This window comes from Anabrus simplex, chromosome 1 (genome assembly GCF_040414725.1).
Source record: "Anabrus simplex isolate iqAnaSimp1 chromosome 1, ASM4041472v1, whole genome shotgun sequence".
In the NCBI taxonomy this organism is placed as follows: domain Eukaryota; kingdom Metazoa; phylum Arthropoda; class Insecta; order Orthoptera; family Tettigoniidae; genus Anabrus; species Anabrus simplex.
The window spans coordinates 236988359-237015029 of record NC_090265.1 but is presented as its reverse complement, the minus strand read 5'-3'; the positions used below and the strand labels follow the sequence as shown (position 1 = coordinate 237015029).

Below are 26671 nucleotides of genomic sequence, written 5' to 3'. Positions count from 1 at the left end.
GATTTCATAGGTTAGTTTGTTTTCTTGCGTCTGGTTAAATTTCGGAAAGGCTATTATCATGTAAATTTGTAGCGAGAAGGTTATCATTTCTCTATTGGCGCTTGAAATATGTTTTCATCATACATATAGTACGGATAATTTAGGTTAGGTGACACTGTTTGAATAAGAAAACGGAAACGTTTGCCACAAAATTTGATCGAACATCTTCGGTACGGTATAGTTTTCTTGCTGTGTGCATTTGCGAGCTCTGTCGTCGACATTCGAAGGTGGTGTTAGAGTCGATTAGTTATAGCCGTCGACTGCTGTTCCGTAAAGCAGAATCGAACATGTTTTCATAATAAATGCATAAATAATATGGCCGATAGCAGTTTTTAAATCATTTGAAATAAAGGCTATAATAAACTGTTGCATAATTTTAATACCGAAATTAAGTAAGAATGTGACACACCTCCAGATATGGCTCAGCGCTTCGTTCATTTCAGAGGCTTGGTTATATTTTCTTGTGTCTGGTTGAATTTCGGTAAGGCTATTCCCATGTAAATTTATAGCGAGAAGGTTATCACTTATCTACTGGCGCTTGATGTATGTTTTTTGGAACATATATGGTTAAGTTAGGTGACGCTGTTTGAATAAGAAAACTGAAGCGTTTGCCACAAAATGCGACCTTTGGTATCATATTCTCTCTGTGCGCACCTGCGAGCTCTCTCATCGACATTCGAAGGCGATGTCGGAGTCGGTTGGTAATACCCTTCGACTGCTGTTCTTTAAAGAAAATTCGAAATAAAAGAGGATAACATGTTTTCGTAATAAATGTTTTTTATTTGCTTTACGTGGCACTGACACAGATAGGTCTTATGGCGATGATGGGATAGGAAAGGCCTAGGAATTGAAAGGAAGCGGCCATGGCCTTAATTAAGGTACAGCCCCGGCATTTGCCTGGTGTGAAAATGGGAAACCACGGAAAACCATCTTCAGGGCTGCCGACAGTGGGGTTCGAACCCACTATCTCCCGATTACTGGATACTGATACCAATATAAATGGTCCGTTATTGGACATTATAAATTTTCCAACCAACTCATTCGTGGTTGCCAGCGTTTCGCCCTCGTGTGCTAGGGTGGGCTCATCAGTTGGTACCTAGCACACCTACCAATACGCTGGCCAGTGCATACCGTGGAGGCCACTGCGTAGGCTAACTGGAGCCACCGGCAGTGCCAATGCACTAAGAGACTTTGTCTCATCACTAAAAATTGATGCCTGCTTGGCCATCAGATGATATAGATGTTGATTCCCATGGGGAATCTGAAATATTTGTCCTGAATGAGTAAATTTATAATACCAATATAAATGGTCCGTTATTGGACATTATAAATTTTCCAGCCAACTCATTCGTGGTTGCCAGCGTTTCGCCCTCGTGTGCTAGGGTGGGCTCATCAGTTGGTACCTAGCACACCTACCAATACGCTGGCCAGAACAAATATTTCAGATTCCCCATGGGAATCAACATCTATATCATCTGATGGCCTAGCAGGCATCAATTTTTAGTGATGAGACAAAGTCTCTTAGTGCATTGGCACTGCCGATGGCTCCAGTTAGCCTATGCAGTGGTCTCCACGGTATGCACTGGCCAGCGTATTGGTAGGTGTGCTAGGTACCAACTGATGAGCCCACCCTAGCACACGTGGGCGAAACGCTGGCAACCACGAATGAGTTGGCTGGAAAATTTATAATGTCCAATAACGGACCATTTATATTGGTATTATAAATTTACTCATTCAGGACAAATATTTCAGATTCCCCATGGGAATCAACATCTATATCATCTGATGGCCAAGCAGGCATCAATTTTTAGTGATGAGACAAAGTCTCTTAGTACATTGGCACTGCCGGTGGCTCCAGTTAGCCTACGCAGTGGCCTCCACGGTATGCACTGGCCAGCGTATTGGTAGGTGTGCTAGGTACCAACTGATGAGCCCACCCTAGCACACGAGGGCGAAACGCTGGCAACCACGAATGAGTTGGCTGGAAAATTTATAATGTCCAATAACGGACCATTTATATTGGTATTATAAATTTACTCATTCAGGACAAATATTTCAGATTCCCCATGGGAATCAACATCTATATCTTACTGGATACTGGCCGCACATAAGCGACTGCAGCTATCGAGCTCAGTACGTAATAAATGTTTGAATAACGTGGCAGATAGCAGGTGTTAATTCATCAGAAATGAAGGCTGAAGTAAACCATCGTTCGATTTTAATGTTATATACAGAAATTAAGTGAGAATGTGATACACCTCAAGATATGGCAGAGTACATCACTGATTTCAGAGCATAGTTTATATTTTATTGCGTCTAGTTAAATTTCAGAAAGATTATTCCCATGTAAATTTTTAGCGAGGAGGTTATAATTTCTCTATATACGCTTGAAATACTGTATGTTTGCATGATACATATACGGTTAGGTTAGGCGACGCCATTCGAAGAAGAAAACTGTAACTTTTGCCACAGAAGTCTCTGGAGTGATACAATTATTTTTTTCTTCTTCTTCTAAATGAAATTAAACATACAGTTTCACGTACTATCGGATTTTGAAAAATAACAAGAAGTAAGCCGTAGTGTTGATATCATCCGCGAAAACGCAAGATTTGAACAAACTGATTGCCGTTTCATATCAATTTTAATGTGTATGGGATTTTTCCTGACTTTAACAGGAAGTCGGATATAACGACAATCTGCTGTAGCAAGTAAATTTTTCGCCATTATGAATTCTCGCTATAACAGACTTTACTGTAATATTGTCATGCTCATGTCTTCTCAAGTAGTTAGCTTTTGATGTCTTAGTACCTTGCAAATGACAACATTTTATACGAACGTAATAAATACTTTTACCATTGTCACATGTCTGTAAAAAGTGTGTCCATGTCACTTCAGTGGTATTAATATTAAAAAACAGGCGTAATGAAACTATTTACATGTGTATGGTTTCAGACTATGCCGTATACTAACAGTATTCATGAATGAATTGTTAAAAGGACTTAAGTCCATGTACTTTAAACACCTTAATCTGTATGTAGTAATTTTGCATTAAAATTAAAGAACTTATATCCTACATGTTATACAATACAGGTTGAATCATGAGAATAATGCAAATTACAAGAAAAAAATTATCCGGTTGATAAATAACGTTTGTTTATGTCTCTTAAAATTATGTTCTATGGACTTATGCTCTTTAACAAGTCATGATTCAATTAGAGCAAATGTGGAAAGTGAGTTACAAGAGGAACAATTTGGATTTGGAAGTGGAAGGTCAACATTGGAACCCATTTTCATTCTGACACAGATCATGGAAAAGAATTAGGAATATGAAGAGGATACAAGGTAGTTAGACTAAGAGGTAGGGATTACGCGCAGGTCTCCCCACCACGCTTGGCCATTGGTGTCGTCATCGAGAACCCTCAACGCCTTGTCTTCTTTATGAGGTAATACACAGCTGTGAGCTATTCTGTTTAAGCCACAAGTTAGAGATAAGAGAACTTCATTGATATTTTAACATCACCTCAGAAAAGGCATTCTACTTCACTATTACATTACAGTAATAATAGGAGATGAAATACGGTGTGGATCAAACAGCGTTTCTGAAGTATTTCGATCTTTATGAAAGGTTGTAACAATGCGAAGATGTGATCGCAGTGGAATGGCTATTTCGTATGTTCATGTTCTCAACATCTATCATAACAATATCATTCTCACACTGCTATAATTTACATAGCATTCAAGAAGTTATCAAAAAGTTAATAAAACTCAATTTAACCAAGTGATTCTAACCCCGCAACATGTTACCTGAAACAACTATTATCAACAAACAACGGCCGTCATTGTTGCCATTCGCATTGCACCCTGTGCTTAACGACCTTTCTTTTCAACTACTCTGAAATTAAACCTAAACATTTACGATACCCATTCAAGTTTCCTTCCACACCAGCCAAATTCACCCTTTGCTTAATGGAGCCATATTCACGAACCTGGGACTTCAACCAGACAGCTTTCAGTAATGATTACACTCCTAATGGAGCCTCATTTGGCAATCTCACAAGATGCTGGAATATTTTTCCTAGCATTCCAAATAATATGAACTGAGATCTAACCACTGCTGCATATTTATTTATTTATTTATTTAGCGTATGGCTAACACATCACATTATAGATACAATAATAATAAATAATATTTTCAATTTGAAGTATTTACAGGTTCAAATTATTTACATATTCAACACACAAGGGTGAGAGCAGAAAAAAGTCTCTTGGGTTTCCCTGGTAGGCAGTGAGAGGACACTGCTCCACAATGTGCCGAACTGTTTGCTTCACAGCACCACAACTGCACGCTGCCAAATTAAGTATTCCCCATTTATGGAGGGAGTCGCCACATCTGCCATGGCCAGTGTGAATCCTGTTGATAGTTGTCCAGGTCTTCCGTGGAAGATCAAAACCCTCTGGTTTGTTTTTCAGCCATGGTAGATAGTGATATTCTGATGGAGCACTGGATATCCATACTTGCTTCCAGGCCTGAAGCAGATTAAAGTTAGCGTCTGCTAGGTTTCTGGCTGTTCTAACAGGTGGGCGTCTTGATTTTAGCCTGTTAATAAGAACATCATTCATGTCGCCATGAATTGGCAACTGACTGTTGTTAGTTATTTTCTTATAATCTCGTAGGAGAGCATTTTCTCGGCGGAGGTGAGGTGGTGGAATATGGGATAGAACAGGTAGCCAGAAAGTGGGAGTAGATCTAATTGTCCCTGATATCATACGCATAGTGTGATTCAGCTGAGTGTCAATTAATTTCGTGTGACTGCTGTTCAGCCATATTGATGAGCAGTATTCTGCAGCAGAGTACACAAGACCAAGAGCTGAAGACCGTAGGGTAGATGCTAATGATCCCCAGGTGGTTCCACACAGCTTCTGTAAGATGTTGTTTCTTGATCGTAACTTAGCAGCCGTATTCTGAAGATGTTTCTTGAAGGACAGAGTTCTGTCAAGAGTAATCCCTAGATATTGTGGATATCTGTTGTGGGCAAGACAAGTGTTCTCAAACTGAACCTTCAGTTCACTATTGGCCATTTTATTGCTAAGGTGAAAACATGTAACTTCACTTTTATTTGGATTCAGTTGTAATCTCCATTTGCGAAAGTACTGTCCCAAGGTGGTAAGATCAGCACTGCTGCATAATACTGTGTAGTTGCCTTGTCAATACTGTGATCATCAGCCAACGGCAGAAATTATAGTTATGCACATTGGTACCGGATATTTTGTATCCTTTCTCCCCAAATTGCTCCCGTGTAAATGTATTAATATAAGCTTTGTAATATTTCCTAACTTTTCTATAATGTTTCATGTCAGACCACTACTGCTGGACACTGTTCAAATGCCCTGTGGTCTTAAGTATTGGTGCCCCTTAGACTGTGCCCCTATGTAAATATGTTACGATAACCTTTGTAAGTACATACCCTAACATTTTGACGTTGTTATCCTTCACAACTGGTAATTTACAGCCAACGGCTGATATGTTGGTATCCATATTATTACTGAACATTGTTTTACTCATTGACTATCCCTACTGTAATATGTCAGTATTATTTCTTAGTAATTATAATTTAATTACAAATCAGGTACCTGATTTATGCCTTGAGGTAGTACTATGACTGATGATGCCTTCAATGAAAAGGCAAAACATGTCTCATGTGGAAATAAAGATAAATTCCTAATTGTTTAAAAATTTTAATGTATTGAATAGATGATATTGTAAACTAATTGGCATCCTACATTGGGAAATATACCGGTGGCAATGATCACTTGCAGTAATGTGACAATAAAGTAAAGTTGAAACATAATTACCCATTAACAAAAACAACAAGAGTGCAAAAAGCAATTCCATGTAAAGACAATATTACAGGAAATACTACTAGTTTAACATTCTAAATCCAGCATCATCATATACAAATTCACACACAACTTGAGTATTTCCAGTGCTTAACCCTATGGCTTACAATACTATAGGTGGAGGTTACTACATTACAAGTGATAATAAAGTAAAGTTAAAACATAATTACCCAACAACAACAACAACAACAAGAGTAAACAAGTATTGGTCTATGTTGGCTACAGGGAAACTGTTTGGAACATTCCTGTTGCAGTTTAGAGGGCTTCCTTGCTAATCCTTACAGAGCAGAAATCTCAATTGTAATCCTGATTTTACCGAGCTCGATAGCTGCAGACGCTTAAGTGTGGCCAGTATCCAGTATTTGGAGATAGTAGGTTCGAACCTCACTGTCGGCAGCCCTGAAGATGGTTACCCGTGGTTTCCCATTTTCACACCAGGCAAATGCGGGGGCTGTACCTTAATTAAGGCCACGGCCGCTTCCTTCCCACTCCCAGCCCTTCCCTGTCCCATCATCACCATAAGACCTATCTGTGTTGGTGCAATGTAAAGCAACTAGCAAAAAAAAATAAAAAAATAAAAATAATTTAAAAAATCCTGATTTTCATCCACTTAAATGGAAGTAGTCATAAATTAGGAATATATCCTAGGATGACTGTTAGATGATGTATAAATGATATTAATTTGGCAAATCTCCATAGATAAGGCATAAACCAAACTGTCATTTGCTTGTGGCATACTTCAGTAACATCTGTCAGAGCAGTTTCGTGCCACAAAATCTCTTTCTGTTGGAGTTGTCTTAGAAAATAAATATTTCTTTCTTTTTTTTCCCCAGTCCAGTCTCATATCTTTTAATCTATGTTGTACTTTTGACCTGCAGCATGATTTCCTATTATTTCTGCTTCAGCAATAACTTTTGGTTTCTTACTCAGTGTAAATAACCATAACCACTTTCCTTTACCTGTATCATTCACCTGGGAGTCCTTTAATGTATGCAAAACAGCATGTGCAAAATGCTTTTGAAACTCACACAGACAATTCACAGAAGGCACATATACTGGTGACAGGAATGAGAGGTGCCGGTATTTCTAATTATTTCTCTGTTCTGGGGATTTCTGTGATCTTTGAAGGTGTTAGATTGCTGTACAGCTCAACTTAATTTGCGGGTGGGTCGAATGGCAGATTCCTAAACATACCGGGGGGCCATATTGTTCTCTCTCCCTCACTGACCTTCCCAAACACAAATATATCCACACACCCAGGTGCCCCCTTCTTCAATCACCAACCAATTAACCAACCAAGCTCTCATATGGCTATTCGGTAACATAAACAATAACCTGAACCACAATACAAAACAAACTGAGAAAAGTAAACAATACTCTGTAACTTGGCATAAACTTGCCAATTAATGAGAACCCTGGGCCTTCGCTTGAAGTGACACGTGTTGAAATGTCTAGAGATAGATTTGACGTAGCCACCCTCAGAATGGAATGTACGTGTTCATCACTGATCCAGGAATGTAATTTTGATTTTATAAACTTCATTTCTGAAAATGTTTGTTTACAAATGTAAATACTCGCAAACGCGCACAAGAATTATCTTGCAAATTTTAAGGAAAGCCGGAAATTTGTTATTACTACGCGCCCTGTAAAGGTTAATAAAATTTCCTTCCACAAACTTGTCTGTTAATTGGGAACAACACTGAAGTTCAATTAATTTGATCCGTAGTTACACAGGTGCATCACCGACATCAACTGCAATTGGATTTTCGAACAAATTAATTTTCTCCGCATTCACAGAAAGGTCTCTAAATCTGGTTTCAAACTCATTCTTCAGTAGGTCAATCAACTTAATAAACCGATCATATGGCACTGAACTGTTTGAGTTCGCTTCTTGAAGCTCAGTACAGCATGAAAAGTGTGAGTAATTGCTGTTGACATAATTTCAATTTATTTTGGAACGCTAACACATAACTATACACTTAATTTAAAACCACGCCTTTCCCTTGTAATCCCTTATTCAAAATATTTAAATGTTGCGTTAAATCTGTGATTATTGCTAAATCCCACATCCAGGTTTAGTCTCCAAATTCTGTCACTTCTTTCTGTTTCTTGTTCACAAATGTGCTGATTTCTTCGTGAAGATGAAACTAGTGCAGACTGCAGCTATATTTTCCTCTACCTGTTTTGTGAACATCTGTTTTTAAGCGGTGAGACTTTTCATTAAATTTCCTTCCGTAATACCCCATCAATTTATAATATACATATTTGTGCTTCGAATCATAAGGCCGCCTGATGTTGTACTCTTTAAAAACTGAGATTTTCCTTGCATATCACACACATTACTTTCCCACTATTCTCAATACAAAAATGGTCGTCAGTCCATTTTTCTTTAAAAACAAGGCACTCACTATCCACTTTTCTAAGTTTGGAAAGGGACATTTTTGTTCACAAATAACTTATTAAAACTACTTTGAATAACAGCAGTTCGTAAGAACACTAGTTCACAGTAAAGTAGTAAATCACAATGAACCTCTCAAAGCTCTTTCCGGGTATAAACTGGCCATTTCCAGTGGATGTTCCAAGATATCTGTACCTATTTAATCCGCTGTGGAATGCAGGAAGCCTTTCACTCTTCAGGCAAGTCGGCAGCTGTAATTCCAAGAAATGAATGGATGAAGTTTAACCCTTACCTGCGTTTAAGGTGGGAATAATAATGCATCGTAGAACTTTTCTACAGCTCAGTAAAAGAAACATTATGTCAAGGAAAACTACAAATAATTCAGAGATTTTAAATTACAATAAAGTTTTAATTATCTAGTATTTCCGGTATTGATGAAAAACATAAATTATAAAAACTCGGCCAGGGCCACATAAAATGGCTCGACCCATGGGCCGTACGTTGAGCACTCCTGCTGTATAGAACCCCTTATCTATGGTCGGGTCATCTACATTGTTACATTTCAGGCTTATTTTCACATGCAAAAATACTAACCTTACATTTAAGACCCGCTCCCCTATTTTCGATTACAGTTTTTTTTTTTTTTTTTTTTTTGGAAATGTACTGGGGTATGTAGTAGGGTGTAAGAAGTATATAGTAAATATAAATTAATGTGAAGCTACATCTGAAGGCCATTTGTTTTAGCATGTTTTGTCAAATTTACTGTGTATAAGTGAGATCCTGTGCCAGTTTGTTAGTTTTACTTTTTTAAATACGTTAAAATAGTTTTTCAGAACTCAGTTCATGTTACTTGGTCCTATCAATTGTCATTTTGATTTGCTATTTAAATTTGCCCGAGGGCAATGTTTTCTATATGAGACTTTCTTATGTAGAGTCTCTGAATGTTTGGTAAAATATGTCTACATTTTTCCTATGATAGCGTAGGTTGAGTCACTGCTCCGCTAATATTTTTTTAGAATCTACGAACTCTTTTTGCATGTTACCAGATGCTCACCAAGCTTTCGAATTCATGGGGATGCTTTGTTGAGGATAGCCATTACTAGAATCCCCATAATGTACCCTGCATTTAAACTTTGTAAATTCATTATATTTGTTGATTATTTTGAAATGGTTATTTCTTTAGTTCCCAATTCACATTGCTATATATTGATGTTTTTTTTTTTTTCCAGGGCTCTACATTCTTGAATCCATCTCATATACAACTTAGTAGCAGTACATCAAAAATCGGTAGTTTTACATCTGGAAGCTTGTTTGACTTCTCTCATCCAAATATGTCTCCAAGTAACTGTGCAAATCAGCATAGCTCTTCATCGATACTCAATAGCTTTTCTCTTAGTTCATCTGTTGGTGCTAATTTAGAGGTAAGATTTCACATTTCAGAGATTATCTGGTTTTGATTCTTATTCCTGCAATGCGTATGTGTGTATAAAATTGTCCTTGTGTCTGATCAATTATTTTTGCTCGTATAAAACAAACATAAGTCAATATTAGTTTCAGGTTCATTTTTGTGTGTTATAGGTGTTGCGGAAACAGCTGATCGTAATTTTATGAAGGCTTTATTTAATTTGAGAGAGAGAGATTGAGGTATTAATCCTATCAGGCAACCATCGTAATTTTTATCATCAGTAACTTAATGTCCCTTATCCAGCTCCAGCGAGTTCAGTGTGTTAATGACACCTTTGTATCTTCCACTCTCCAACCATCATTGCTGTTCCTCAACTATGTTCCAATCCATGTTTCTTCCTATTGTATTATGATTAATTATTAATGGCTAAGTTAGGGTTCCTGGGCCTCTCTTACACTTCGTCAAATTTTTTTAACCAGCTTAGTCGTTCAAAAAAGGATCTGATGTGAGCAGAGTAATTTAATGAAAATATGAATCTAATACAAATATAATAATAATTTCGTGTGACTATTTCTAGCCGAGTGCAACCCTTGTAAGGCAGACCCTCCGATGAGGGTGGGTGGCATCTGCCATGTGTAGGTAACTGTGTGTTATTGTGGTGGAGGATAGTGTTGTGGTGTGTGAGTTGCAGGGATGTTGGGGACAGCACAATCACCCAGCCCCTGGGCCATTGGAATTAACCAATGAAGGTTAAAATCCCCGACCCAGCCGGGAATCGAACCCGGGACCCTCTGAACCGAAGGCCAGTACGCTGACCATTCAGCCAACGAGTCGGACATCTAATACATTAATTTAATGCTCTAAGGGAAGTATGAGTGTCTGAACCAATCTAATTTTTAAATTTAGTGGGAGGATTGTTGATATTTGAGGGGATGAAGAGAAGCATGTACTATCCTGCATACACTGGTTGTGTGTTCATTCAAATTTAGATTTTCAGTCATAATGGTACTCAGATTTTTACTGCGTTTGAGAAAGTATGTTGGTATGTTCCACGCTGTCAGCGGAGAGAGGGCGTGGAATGACATTAGTAGATGAATAAGTTTGAGTGGCGTTTATAAAAGTAGGAAAGATCACAATATGAAGATAAAGTTGGAATTCAAGAGGACAAACTGGGGCAAATATTCATTTATAGGAAGGGGAGTTAGGGATTAGAATAACTTACCAAGGGAGATGTTCAATAAATTTCCAATTTCTTTGAAATCACTTAGGAAAAGGCTAGGAAAACAACAGATAAGGAATCTGCCACCTGGGTGACTGCCCTAAATGCAGATCAGGATTGATTGATTGATTGATTGATTGATTGATTGATTGATTGATTGAAAGTAATATTAGCACCACGTAGCTGTAAGTTGGGGATATTGCTGCTTTTGAGTTTAGTTATGAGTAGTTTGTGCAAGGAGTATTGCTTGCGTTTTATTCGGAGTAATAATGAGAACATTTTCGCCGGCATATTGTGTTTAATTGTTGAGATTGTCATTAAGATTCTTTGTTGCAGAATGGATGTTTTAACTGGGGAATGATAGCATATGTGGAGATCATCGGCATACACATATTTGCAAAATTTAAGTTGTTTTGAGATGTCATTTAAATATGAACTAAGAATAATTGGAGCTAAAATACTGCCTTGAGGGATTCCAGTGTTTCTTACACTCCATTGAGATTTACTCTCGTCAATCGTAACATGTTGCATGTGGTTTGTGAGATAATTTTTTCTCTTATTTTTGCAATCTGTTTTATGTCACACCGACACAGTCTTATGGTGACGATGATATAGGGAAGGCTAGGAGTGGGAAGGTAGCGGCCATAGCCTTAATTAAGGTACAGCCCTGGCATTTGCCTGATATGGAAATGGGAACCCATGGAAAACCATCTTCAGGTCTGCTGACAGTGGGGTTTGAACCCACAATCTCCCAAATGCATGCTCACAGCTGTGTGTCCCTAAACACACAGCCAACTCACTCGGTAGGATAAGAAGTAAAGAACTGGAGGACCATATGGCTAAAATGCATGGCTTGTGGTTTTTCCAAAAGAGTATCAAAATTTATGGTATGGAAATCACTGCTGATGTCAAGGAGGATATCGTAACTTGTCTTTGATCCATAGCTTGTTGTACAGAATCTGAAATCTTCAGGAACGCTGTTTCAGTATTGTGTCCTTTCTTTTAACTGATTGGAGTTGAAAGATGGGCACTGCCCGTACACGACTTCCCACTGTTATGTCGAAAGACGAGCAGCACCCGTCCTGCATTTTGAACATCATATTTCTATCAACAGAGAGCTGTTATGTTACTTCCTACAAGTAAATTGAAATTTTTTATAGTCCTTGCTTGAAATCAATGGTGTTCCATAAATAATTTGGTTTCAGTGAACTCGTTTTGGAAGAGGTGGCAGCGGTCTTGTTTATGTTTACATTATGAAAATGGCGGCGCCCAGGCGTAACCAAGATGGAGTGTTCGTGGAATGCGAGGAGTTTGCAGATTGTATGAATGAAATATTGAGCGACAGTGATAGTGAAGTGAATGATGAGGAATCTAGAGTTGTTGATTTTGGTGAACATACAAGTACCTAGTGAGGAAGATGATGTATGTGTGAATGAAGATATACTGTGTGACTGGACGTGGACAGATGATCCAAATACCCCTGTAAAAATAAACTTTACTGGCATACCTGCCAGCTTTCCCAATTTAGGTGGGAGACTCCTGATTTTTGACAGTTTTTCCCGCCTCCCGATTATTCTATTATTTCTCCAGATTTTAGCTTAATTTTTGGTGAACTTCAAACATTTGTTTTCAGATCCCACTATATCATTTTTGTACACCAGTGGCTGGAAGTCCTTTGCTCATTGGCAGCTTTCAAATGAAATATCGATGTTTAATATGTGAAATGCGCATGAATGTGCGATGTGTGTTGAAACCTGTACAAAGGGCACTAGGAAAGTTTTGCAATACACAGAAATGGTTGGCTAGACATCCCTGTTATGGTGAGGGATGAAAACCGGTCTAGAAGACAGTAAGGCGCGACCTTCACACGAGTTGTTACCAAGCATTGGGATGGAAAGCAAGTTAAGATGTCTGTGGTCTAAAGGTGAATATCACGCAATTATCTGCTAAAATTTTGCTCATGGTTTAACTGTTGATCAGTGCCTGGAGGAAATGATTCCTGCGCTGGGGAAAGACTGTCCACATCGGACAAAAATTTTCCGCTGGTACAAAAATTCCAGAGAGGAAATTTTGGGGTTGAAGATCCTTGTTCTGGGCGACTGTCTGAATCAGTGACTGAGGAAAACATTGAAGCTGGGAGGAAAATGTTGCTGCAAGAGAGGCGGTTGGCATATCGGCAGGTAGAAGAGACTCTCTACATCCCTGCACCAGCTATTCATTCAGTTCTACATGACCATTTTCATGTTAGAAAGGTTTGTTCCCTTTCGGTGCCCCATTCACTTTCAGAGGAAGAAAGGGCACATAGAGTGAAATGGTGCTGAAAAATGATAAAATAATTTGAAAATGAGACTTCGCATAACGTCAATAGCATTGTTACAGGTGACTAAACTTGGCTTTATTATCACGATGTCCCAACAAAACCCCAGAACAAGGTGTGGCTGTTTGAAGATGAGGGTACTCCTGTGACTGTGCGAAAGTCAAGATCAATGAAGAAAAGTATGATTGCACTATTCTTCACTAAACGGGGCATCTTGACTCAGCTTGTGCTAGAAACACAAAGGACAGTTACTGCAAAGTGATACAGTGAGACTTGTCTGCCTCAGGTCATCCAGGCTCCAAGTTCACGGCTCAACACTTGGCTCTTGCATCATGACAATGCTCCAGCACATCGTGCTAATGTAACAGTGGATTGAATGTGCTTGATCACCCTCCATACAGTCCTGATCTTGCCCCATGTGACTTCGCACTCTTCCCAGAAGTGAAGATGAAGCTGAAAGGGCGGTGTTTTGCATCCAACGAGGAGCTTTTGGCAGCTTGGGATCAAGAGTGTGAAAATGCCCCGTTAATTAAAATGACAAGATGTAAATTTTAATTTTTAGGAACCCAGTGTGTATTGAATAGGTGGATCTCAAGAAACTTTTGTATCATTATGGAATTAATGTACATTTCAATACGGACCAGGCATGATATTTGTAACATGTAACATATCAGTCTAGTCGATTCTAGAGACTAATCGCTAAATTTGGATTCTTTTTTAGTAATTTAATGACGAAATTTCAAAGATAGCGACTATAGTGACTTTTCTAGAGATTTTTAAGAGCCATTTGGAGACTATTCTGGTGAATTTTAGTTTATTATTTGATAATTATAGCATTGCACTTCGCATAATCACGCGGGCATGTGATGCAATATGTTAAGTAATGGCATCCAAGTGTATGACTGATTCACACGTGTAAAGCATGAGTTCATACTATTTTTGGAAAGCTTATCAGGGACTGAACATCTCGCTCACATACCTCGTACTTCCTATGAGGGAATAGAGGTACTCAATATTTATCCTAGTAGCGTCGTATAACAGCAGTCGGGTTTTGAGACAATACGTGTTATAATGTGTACCATAGTATTGCACAAGACGTAGAATAAGCAGATTTGACCAATTGTATCCTGATATATCCTGATTTTCTTATCAAAATCTCCTGTTTTTGAGTTTTGTAAAATTGGCAGGTATGCACTGTTAAGTTAGGAATCAATCCACTGATTTCAAGACAGCTGTCTGAATCTCCTACAGAATTAGACCTGTTCAGTCAGTTCTTGGGCAATGATTTCTGGGAACATATCTTAAATGAAACGAACAGGTATGGTTGCGACACAGTTATGGTTTTGTAATCTATAAGTTTCAATCTGTATTGATATTTTACACAAACACAATGAGAAGAAGACTTCCACCTAATCAATACTTATTTTATTAAATTTAATAAGTATTTATTAGGTGGAAATCGTCTTCTCATTGTATTTGCAGTTATGGGTGGCGGGGATTCTTGTAACAAGTGGGTAGATGTATCCGTAAATGAAATGAGAGCCTATTTTGCCCTAATCGTTATAATGTCTCAAAATAAAAAAACCTAACCTCAGTGATTATTGGAGCACTAAAATTTTTTTATATTGCCCCATCTTTTGGTGAAACGTTGTCTAGACAGGTTCAAAAACATTTCCAAATTTTCACATTTTCCCCCTTCAATAAGGACAAACTAAGGAAAGTATTTTTTTTTGAGGAAGGGAAATTTACATGGATGAAAATTCGATGTCATTTTGTGGGAGCCTTTCATACATTCAGTTCAATCCTTCACAAAGGGCTCGTTTTGGCATCAAAATTTACAAGGTATGTGATTGTAATTTTGGATATTGTTGAACTTTAAAAAGCTACACTGGGAAAGAGGAAAACTTCCCTTTGATCTTTGATCAAAACAAAAAAATAACTTATTTACAATTATGTGTCGTAAAGTAGAAAATAAATCTAAAATAATTATTTGAATTCTGTGCCTGTAAATTAAAATCACATCTCTTGTTCAATTCCTTGGTATTGAATGAGATTACAATCCCTACATTCGTTAAAGTTATAAAATTTACAGATCTATCTGGAAAATCATTGAATATCATCCGTTGCCTTGACTTAAATATCGTAATTTAGTGTATTCATGTCTTCACATCTCCATAGTTAATTAATAATATTGAGGATAATACTCTCAATAATATCAATGATTTCAATCACTTCATCTTTCTTATGTGTGAATACACCAGGAAGAAGATAAGTGATAAGTCATTTACTACATATGCACTCTTCAAAATTGTCATCTATAATCGTTACCAATAGCCAGAAACAGCAACCAAGAAGAAACTACAATGGACGGCTGAAAGGAAAGAAGCAGCAAGCAGGAGGATGAATGAGTACTGGCGCCAAAGAAAATTTAAATCGTGAGGAGTTATTTTACGTGGTCCACAGCTGGCCAAAATCGATAAAAGAAGAAGCAACTCATATGGATATCATCCCTCTCACAAATTGTAGGAATTAAGTTAACTGCATAAATGTATCACATACAACATATCAACATGTCATCACTAACTTACAACACTTCATTCACCTTTATTTATGAAAATAGGTATGATTGTCATTTAAGAAGACTCTAACAACCAATATCTTTAGCGATTATGTGTCAGTAACCTCACCAGTAGCATAATTGTGATAAGTAAGTATGACATATTTCTATTTATTAAGCAAACATGACTGTGGTTGAAATCTGGGTTAATGTTGGTTAATATTCTACTTAACTTTCCTTATATGGTTTTATCTCTGATTTATATGTGCCTATTCCCTATATGTGAGATATATAACTCATATTCAACGTTGGATATGGAATACCTAAGAATAATCACTCATCATGGAGTTTTATATATATATTATTAACCTCAAATTGCATCAATCCTCTCAATATAACCCTTGCAACAAACCATTCCCTTCTTTATCGATGAAATAATAAATATCACCATCATCATCATCTTCCTTCCAAGTATTGGGCCATGTGTCCCGTTATGGTCTTGCATTTTTCTTTTTGCAAGACTTGAAAGCAATCAAATGTCCTTCCGACGGATTGCTAGTCTGAAGGAAGTAAGACCACTAGTGGGACAGCCACCTCTCAGCTAATGGACTAGCTGAAATTACAGCATTTCATATATATATATATATCATCTGTTTCATATTTCCTCATCATATTTCTTCTTTCATCTCAACAATCCTCATGTACACATTGACTTGGTGCAGATTATTCCATAATCATGATCTGTTTGCTTAAACATTCCATTTCTTCTTAATTCACTTCTGTATCATTTCATATTACTCATATGTCTTCACATATTCCAATTATAAACTACGTAAGGCACTGTATCACCTCCATTTTATAATATACCAACCATAACTTATTTGTTACATTAACCACAATGTCGATACAACTCTTATAATTCGCATGTGTTAACCTCTTCTGTATGTTAGACAACATTACGAACACATTGACTGGTTACATATATCACATTCATATCCTAGCCAAAGAACTGCTATTTCATTTAGATGACTACCTATCATCCCTTTACAATGTCACATGTATATGATATCACACAAAAATCCACTATTTATGAGCTAATTCGAAGATTTCACTGCTGCACTGTTTGTTTAATACACCAGGAAATAATATTTTGTTTCAACAGATTTCTAATTTACTTACTGCATAGACGTATATGACTTATCTTTTTCCCTCTGCTCCAATGACGGAATCATATGTACTGGGCCCTCTGCGATTTAGGTCTGGCTGCTACATCCTGCTGGTCTGTGGGATGTTGCAGGACAGGTCATGCTCCCTTCTCCGTCATCTCAGGTAAGCCTTCCCTGGACATCGGCCATGGTCTTCTTAGCTCATGTTGATGGTTATGTCTTGTTCAAATGTAACAAAAATGCATACAGACATAGTCAGTTTCATCATCTTAGGGTTTTCACTGCCTTCTAACATTAATACTGGTGTTAAATGAAGCGTCTCTCTGAGTTTCATTTCTGATATTCTCTTCTAGATTTCCAATACGTCTACCTAAAATTCATTTATATATTTTGATTTCTATTTTATATGTTGATTCTAATTACAGTGACTTTAATATTTCTTGCCGGCGAGCTTTAAATGTTATCTGCTGCTGCCTTTCGGGATTTGTATGTAATCTTCTTCTTGATGTGACACTTTAAGTTCTTGGCGTTTATTTTACGCATTTCAATGCAATATTCTGCAATATCGGCCTTCTTCTTTCAAATGATGTACTAATTCTCTCCAAATAATAGATAGCTGCTCGTAATATATGCGTATTTTTATCACGACGGTACGTTTCTTCTTCTTGCTTGCAGTATTTTATGAGAAGTAGTAATAATAATGTTATAACAATCTTAGGCATTTCTTTATTTTTCTCACCGCCGCCTTGATATTCCTCGCCTTGATTACACTATATGTATTACAGTGGAACCTCGATTATCCGTTCCCGGAAAATACGTTTTCCCGGAATATGCGTTCAAATTACGTGGTCCCGCGAGCATCGTAATTAAATCACGTTGTAAAAGTCCCGCATTATCCGTTCCTGGAAGAAACGCTTTCCCGGATCAACCGTCCAGAAATTCCAGTCACATCAATGCTAAATCCTCGATCAATCGTTTTTTTAATAAACTGTATCTCACGAAAGGACGGCTATGGCATATTTATGGATCTTGGCGTTAACGCCCCGTCACTGCAATAATTAAAGCAAGTACTGTACCGGTACTAGAAAAGCGATCGGCGGTGAACTTACATAAGAGACCATCTTAGCATCGCATTCGGATGGTATTGTTTAGAGAATCTCGGAAAATCATAAAGCAGAGGGTGCCCACAACAATTGCAAGGAGACACGGCGCATTTCGACAGCTCTGCTTGAAGACGGAACGAGTTTCGTCATATGTTCGCACATATAAAACGTCCATATTATGTCCAGGGTTGCATGTTTATATTTTTACATTTTTTTCGATCATACTGCCGAAGAGGTTTTCGGCACTTTGCTCAGGTCATTGCAGAGTAACTGGGCTTTCAGGCAGGAATCGAAACTGCTCCTTCTTAACACAAATTCAGAACCTTTTGATATTATCGTACATGATATGTTAGCGAGACCAAAACAGATGTTGCACCCTACATTAAAAAAAAAAAAAAAAAAAAAGGCCATGGGAGGTCTTGGGATTGCTATTACTGTTTAGGTCCTGATGTAAGCCTGGGGATTTTATGTTTTCGTGTTAAAATACCAAAAACTGCAGTCGTTTTATTCGCGCACGTTACATTTTAAATGGTTGGTATCATTTCAAACTCGTACTGACATGTGCAGCGAGCGCGCTTTCCAGATGACCTCAAGGTCACGAATAACCGTAATTTCTGAAGTTTTTATATTTCTTTTATCTTTCCAATTTGATTGGATTTGTGACGCGCAGAATTGAATATAATGCATTCGAGAACTTTTAAGAATCGATACTTACATTCGAAACCATGTTTTCGAGTTCAACATAACCTTTAAAAGTCGATGTAGGCCTAATTTGCGCGGTACGAGATTTCCAGAAACTGACTACGAACAGTATACCGGAGACCAAATTACAATGAAAGATTAAGAAATGAACGGATTTCGCCATCATTTTGGGTGCTTTTGTATCTAATGTGCTTTATTTTATTAGATGAGAGAATTAAAAACTACTTGTGGTCGATTGTCGTTTGGCTTGGCGTTATTAGATTTTTCGAAGTTTGGCTAGCCTAATCAAAGTTGCTGAACTGAAAGAAGTTTTCACGGGAAACTGACGAAGATTCCCCTGTAAAACTGAATGTAAAGTACCGAGATTTTGAACTCGCGTACCGGTAATTAATGCGGTTTCGCGGTCTAACATGCCCGCCTCTCATGCAGAGGGCCCGGGTTCGATTGCGACCAGGTCAGGCAATTTTACCTGGATATAAGTCTGGTTCCAGGTCCACTCAGCCTACGTGAATACCTTTAATTGTGGAGCTATCTAATGGTGAGATGGCGACCCCGATCTCCAGAGCCAGGAATATTTGCCGAGAGGATTCGTCGCACTGACCATGCGCACCTCATAATCTGCAGGCCTTCGGGCTGAGCAGCGGTCGCTTGGCAGGCAAAGTCCCACTGGGGCTGTAGTTTGGTTTGGTTTAGGAGTTTTTGTAAGATTATAATTATACATACCGGTACCGGTATTTAATTTTTGTGATGTTTAGCCAAATTGTTGATAGTTTTCATTCATTCCCGGATTTTTCGTTTTCCCGTGTTGTACGTTTTATTTTCATGGTCCCTCGAAAAACGGAGAATCGAGGTTTCACTGTACTTTCTGGATATCGATGAATGAATTTGTGTGCCATATCTATTCTTCTCATTACTGTGTCCATTTTAGTTCCTCAATTTATGACAGTGAATTGGCACAGTAGATAGAAGTAAATTCATATTGCTGTTGCCAAACGGTAAGACATGTAAGTCTTAGTAGGCTGTATTCTAATTCCAAGAAATTTCCTGTTCTGGGAGGTCTGTATACCACTTCTATTAGCACTTTCTGGTAAGAGTAGTTATTTCCACAAACACAAATTTAGGTCCTGGACGTTTAGAATGAGGAGATTTATAAATTAATTTACTAGGGAACTTATTCCCAATGTACAAAACTGTGCCGCCTCCTCGCCCATCCCTATTGTTCCTCCATGATCAGAATTCTCATAATGAAACTCGAGTTGAAGGTAAATAGTTTGGAGACTGGAAGAACATCTATGATGCCTCTTTCACAAATAGCTTTTTAACTCGGCGTGATATGTTGGAATAGTTTGAGTGTTGATATGAACACAAAACAAACAGGTAGACAGGTTTGCCCATATTTTCTCAGTGGATTTATAAGCTAATGGCCCAGTGGGTGGTAAACCTGTGAGAGGTGATCTTCAGCTGTGGAAAGGAATGCAGTAGGCTGTCTAGGGGACAAATTGGCAAGGGGAGCATAAGAAACACAAATGGGGTGCCGGTCATTGCTCTTTGTCGGACAAGTTATTTCAGTACTCCCAAGTTCTAGTATGGTGACAGATACAATGGAGTAGTCTCGCATCTGTTGTTTCCTGATAACTTCCACGTAAACACACACACATTTTGCCATTACTTCAGTACTGTGTGGTCACTTATTTTTGAATGAAGTGGTCACGTGCAGCTTTTAATATGTCTTTTCCCACTGCTGTTAGCATTATCAGCATGCCTGATCCCTTAAACGGCTTCTTTGCACACCAGATACGGTCACAGTCATGATCTTGTGTGAATTTTATTATGATGGGTCTTTTCCCTCTCGTCATTACCTCAGCTGTGATTTTCTTTGGTTTCCCAATTCTCTGACGCCGGTCTAAATTGTCCAATGTCAAGTCTATCCCTAGATGGGATTTCACAAAACCGAACACCGTATCATAAAGGCAGTTTTTCCTGCTGTACTGCTCTGCGTTGTCAATTAGGTTGCCCTGTTTGGTGATTTGGTTTTTCATTGCAGCAAGTTCACACTTCACCTCCTCGAGCTGCTTAGTGACAGAAACTCAGAAAGACTGGAACTCCAAGACAGGTGCATCCATGGAAACATCTCGGTGGTTGGTAGCATTGTTGTTGGCAACGCACGTTGCCTCCTTGGAGCGAGCTTGGATGTCAATATTACTGATAATAATAATAATAACTAAACACTTTTGTGCACGGTGGAATATAGCCCAGAGGGATCCGGGACATAGAGGATGGTAACAAGATATACAACTAAACGAAAAGATAATTTCGATAATAATAACAACCACCTTTTACTAGAATAGATATCCGTGTGTGTACACAACCGACCAGCGGGTACAAAGCATAACAAATATAATTCGATGAGTACTGAGACAGATATTGCAAGTGCATGATATGTGTTTAGTTTAAATATTTTATATAGTTAATACAGGTGCATAGACATGGAAACACTTATGCCAAATCGTTAACAAGTCTCATATATTTAAGAATAAGTAACACAATTCAAAAGAATCAACAGTGAGATCGATCAAACGATAGTTAAGTTCATTACATGTCAGTCCTAAATTTTAAATACCTAATACCATACAATCGTACAAAATTTCAAACAAGATGAGGGGTGGAAGCGGGACGGGAATGAGGGAACCGAGAGACACGACTGACGCAGAAAAGAGTTCTAATAGGAGTAACGGCAGGCACATGAAGATAAAATTTGCTTGAAGAGTGGAGCAGTTCAAAATATGGTAAAGCGTGTAAGTCCAAGCTTTCGTTAAAGATCAGTAGCCAAAAACACAAGTGGATTTTAGTGCTGTGCAGTTATGTGATTCACCCAACTCCATCATTATTTAGAAAGATGAATGCAAGGATGTTTTACATGACTTGATCTCTATGTCTCACCTGAAACCAAAACAGCAGCAGTTGAAGGGACTAGAGAACCAGCTCTATCCAGTGTGGTGTGCTCACACATCCAGTGGGGAATGGCCTCTCGTTCATCGTGCCCAGCTGAGCAAGGTGAGGCGTATTTCTATGATCGAGAGTTCATTCTAGAATGTGTGAGACATTAGAGCAACATCAGGTGAGCGGGAGAGTCAGTTGATCGTTCAAAATGGTGGTCAGTCTGTGGAGAACAAGCCCGGCGGATGGTAGTGAAATGTGAACCTCTTGGTGAAAAAAGAGAGAATGTAGCAACACAGTGCTTTTTAAATGTTAACATTTTTCTCTCTTTAAAATTACTGCTAAAAATATAGCTGTCCTTCAAAATTGTGGAATCTCTCTCTTTCTTGACTGTCTTGTTCCTCATTCCTTCCTTCAACAGTTGGTCACATTAGTCGCACAAAGTACATTGACTTCCATCCATCTTTCCACCATTCCCTATGGACTAAGGTAGAATCATTGCTGGAAGCTTCAGGGTTCACTTTTTAACCCTTCAACCCAGTTGGCCAAGTTTTACCCTACAGCAAAAATCAATTTTAGAAAAATATCACAGTTTTACATGCTGTCACAAACACTGCTATAACTTCTAAACAGCTTGTTTGATTTTGTTCAAAATAAGTGGATACACAGTTCATATCATGCAGTTGTTGTATCTAAATTAAAAAAAAAAAAAAAAAAAAAGGAGGCATGCAAAGTAAAAAATGCCTAATTATCTCCTTGTTGGAATAAAATTCAAATAAACAGGTGTCCATGACCACACGGGTGGACATTCACTTGTATTACTATAATTATGTACATCACACGTAATTTCCTGCTGTGCATAATCATCATCACTAACGCTTTCATTATCACTCGGATTATTCTCATCGCTACTTTAACCTAATGTGCGTTTTAGAGCTGCATTAGATAATTACAGACTATGCGAGGACGCCACCATGTTGTTTACAACAATTGACGCAAGTGTGATAAACAGATATAACTTGAAAACAATATTCTCTCACCTATGGGTAACTAATGCAAGAACGAGCTCGCATTATTATTATTATTATTATTATTATTATTATTATTATTATTATTATTATTTCTTGTATGTATGGCTGTGAAGTGATGTACATCCATTTAGTATTAGTAGTATTATTATTTACATAGTCGAATGATCGTATTGTGTGTGAGGTTATGTCATGAAACATGTGCTGTACATAGACATTTACATTAGTTCAATTAACGCAAGAAACTGTATATAGTTTATTCTTACCTGTATACTTTGTAATCTGTAACTGTGAAACACACTGTAACTTCCAGAATGGTAATAGGCGCTAGAACGATTGAGAACATTCTGTGCATTACAATCTATGTATTAGGCACCCTAGAATTTTCACAAAAGTAGTTTTTTTGTAACGTGCCTTTCTGGAAGCCTGGCAAAGACATATATAAGGAGACTATCTTCACGGTGACGAGATTAGTGTAGTGGTTAGAGAGTTATTTGTTGACGAATTGTTGTTTAGTAGAGTTATGGTGTAGCAAGGTTATACTTGTGTCATGCTTTTACGCAGTCAACTGTTTCAACTGTGTTTCAAGGTTGTAATCTCTATGTGCAGCGATTGGTATTTTTTTAAATGACGGTTTTGTGATGAGAGTGTTTTGTTTGTGACACCAGCGATTAAGGTTATATGTGTGTTTAATTTGTAAGTAGATGTGAATAAAATAATTGTACCAACTGACAGCATCTCGTGTGCATCTTTGTGGATATGTTACAATGAACGTTCATGAAACAAATTATTTTTACTCCAACACAATGCCGCATTACGGTAAAAGATACTCCCCTGCATAGAATGATACCCTGTGCTGCGAGCCGTGCTAAAAGTTCATGTTGACAACCAACAGATGGTACGCCGATGTACATCTAAAATATCACTAGCCTAGTCCGTACAGGTATACGTCAGACCGCTCCTGACTTATGTTTTGTAGGTCTGTACACGTCGAATTTGCTTGAGCGGTTAATTATAGTTTGGTTCATTTCATTATGAACCTACTACGCTGTCGTTGCAGGGGGAGTGGTGTTACTCCCATGTGGGGCATCCCAGGTGGTGGATAGTGGGGGTTCTAACCTGCTTGCCGGTGGCCTTGAGCAAAATAAAATTGTTCTCACCGACCAAATACATTAAAAAGATTGTGTCTGTTCCTCATGTTAAAGGCATCTGTACTCCAGGTTAGGAGCGGCCTCTTTTTGATCCTTGCCGTAGATGTGAAGTGACCTTGACAACGGACTAAGTGACCCATCGGTTGAGGTATTTCTTTTCACATCAGTGGCTTTCTCTCTTTGGAATTTGGATCATGCTAGCCCCCTCCCGCCAGCTTCGCGCTTCTCTTGCACCCTACTGACATGAGTAACTTAGGTCTGCATTCCCCACGTAGTCGTGTAATGAAGTCCTGCTCTGCTAGTGAGCATGATCTGTCCAACCGCTTGGCGCTTAACAGTCTGAGTGAACGCACCAGATTTGGTCCAACTGATTCACATTCACAGTCACTACAACATTTGTTTCGAACATGGAATAGGACTCCACAGACAGAATAAAAGCAAAACCTGAGAGGAAGCAATTACTAAATTAAGAAAGGATGAAGACCAAATTGTAGGAATACTTCTTACTAGGATCAACTGGAAATGGTCAACATGCAGGATATGTGTCGTGTACTATTGTCGTCTGACGATAAGTCGTGGGGATACGGGGTAAGAAGAGCGGGGGTGGGGAGGGGGGTGGTAAGCATGGCTGCTGCGCATGCACCTGTCTCAAATCTCAAGGGCTGACAATAAACATATTTTCCGTCCATAGTGACTCTTGTGAAATGAGGTACTGTTGTGAAGTTTCAAAGTGGCAGTGCAATTGTGGCTTAATTATACGTTTACTGTATGTACTGCTTAATGAACAGTTTGATCATGAATATGCATTGATTCAGAGAGCTCGCATTTTCTGTCACAACTGATGTTTGTAGCTAAAAGCGTAGTATCTGTTACACGTGCCATACATACAAGCTGCCGCGGCTTCTCGTCAGTTGCAGATAGTAAATGTTGTGCTTACTTATTGACATTTGCACATCTACTACCTCACATACAAAAGCACATGTGTAAAGTGTGGCCGAATACAGTGCACTCATCTAATATAGTACCACATGATATCTAACAAAACATTACATAGAAGTATGTCAAAATGTGTGCAACAGATCTCCGTCCCTTTACGGTTGTTCTGGGAATAGGTTCCTAGAAGATTTATGTCAGAAACGAGTATATGGGCGAATAAATGTGTCTGATATTCTTATTACAACAATTTATTTATTAAGAGATCACCTTTCTGGTGACCATCACCTTGCGTAATGGCTAAATAACAGCACAGAATATCCAAGACTTGCTCTGCTATCAAAGAAAGTATTGTCTCTTCCAGTCTCCAATGAGGCAAGTGAAAGAAATTTCTGTTCAGCTGGTAACTTTGAGGGGCAAAAGGAGCTGGCTTAACCAAGATATACTGAATGATGCTCTTGTGATTCTCTCTGTACTAAAACAGACAACACAATAATGATGAATGTTTGTGATGATATGAAAGACAGTACAAGTTAATGTTCTGTGTCTGCTAACTTGACAAGTTGATCTCACAGTTTTTATAATAAGTTTGTGTTTACATTACTTCAATCCATATTTCGTTAAAATATTTGCATGGTGTCCAGCATTTTATAGTCAGCCACTCTCCGTTTCTCGCTTATTTTAAGTTTATTCGTCATAACTTGGTTGATACTGTCTATAAGCGCATCAACCACTAACCTGCTCTAGGTTGACCGTATGAGGTTCAAATGAGCGTGAGCGAACGAACTGGGTCATTTGCAGACCTTTAGTGAGAATTGTGCTAGGGTTACCTTCCTATGGACAGGGAAAGTTAAAAAAGCTAGTCTGACAACAAGTAAGACCTAAGATTTACTACACTCGACATTGGAACTTTGATTTGGGTGACAACGTGATTTAGAAGAAATGCTGAATAACAGACGTGTCAACATTTCCTGCATACAGGAGACCAAGTGGAGAGATTCAAAAAAGTGAAAGAAATTGGGAATGGCTGTAAAATCATCTACCATGGTACAAGTACTGCACGGAATGATGTGGCAATAGTGATTGACCAGCACTACCTCAACATCATCACAAGTGTCAAAAGAGTGTCAGATAGGTTCACGTCTATGAAGATTGATTCACCATCCTTAATTGCCCATATTATATCTTGCTATGCCCCTCAAACAGGCTGTACAGAAGATGATTAAGAGAAATGAATGTCATTTTTGAATGGTCCGTATTGAACAATGATTACAATTAAATTAAAAATGAAGAGTAAAATATTTCCACCTTTTCAATACAAAATCAAGAAACATTTATTGGAACTAGCTTCGACCAATAAATGTTTCTTCCATAATGTAACCACTATTCACTATTTGTTTAACGTCGCACTTACACATCAAAGGTTTTCGGCGAAGGAACGGTGGGAGATTGGGAAGGTAGCAGCCGTGGCCTTCATTAAGGCCGGGACTGCCATCAAGATGATGATGAATGAGAAAGTGACTGGATCAGATGACATGTGGTACAAGCAGAAATATGCTTTAAAGCCTGCTAAGAATTCCTTGCTACACTCTTCAACCAGATCATCACCAAGAACAAATAGATCATCATTTATCACTAAAAATAACATCTTACAAGCACTGTCTTTAAGGAAAAAATATTGATAATAATAATAATAAAAATAAAATCTGCAAATATAGTACAATGAAAACAGAGCTCGATAGCTGCAGTCGCTTATGTGCGGCCAGTATCCAGTATTCGGGAGATAGTAGGTTCGAACCCCACTGTCGGCAGCCCTAA

The 26671-nt window shown here is 38.3% G+C and overlaps 1 protein-coding gene across 6 annotated transcripts in view; it reads left to right on the top strand.

Moving 5' to 3' along the window:
- unk (RING finger protein unk) overlaps positions 1-26671 on the top strand; it is a 337167-nt gene that overhangs the window by 238688 nt on the left and 71808 nt on the right. For all 6 annotated transcript variants that reach the window (XR_010861738.2, XM_067158929.2, XM_067158953.2 and 3 more), the window contains one exon: positions 9565-9756. Coding sequence is in view for 5 of the 6 variants with exons in the window: in XM_067158929.2 (XP_067015030.1) it covers positions 9565-9756 (192 nt within the window). In the remaining variant the exon portion in view is untranslated. The remainder of the gene's footprint in view (positions 1-9564; positions 9757-26671) is intronic.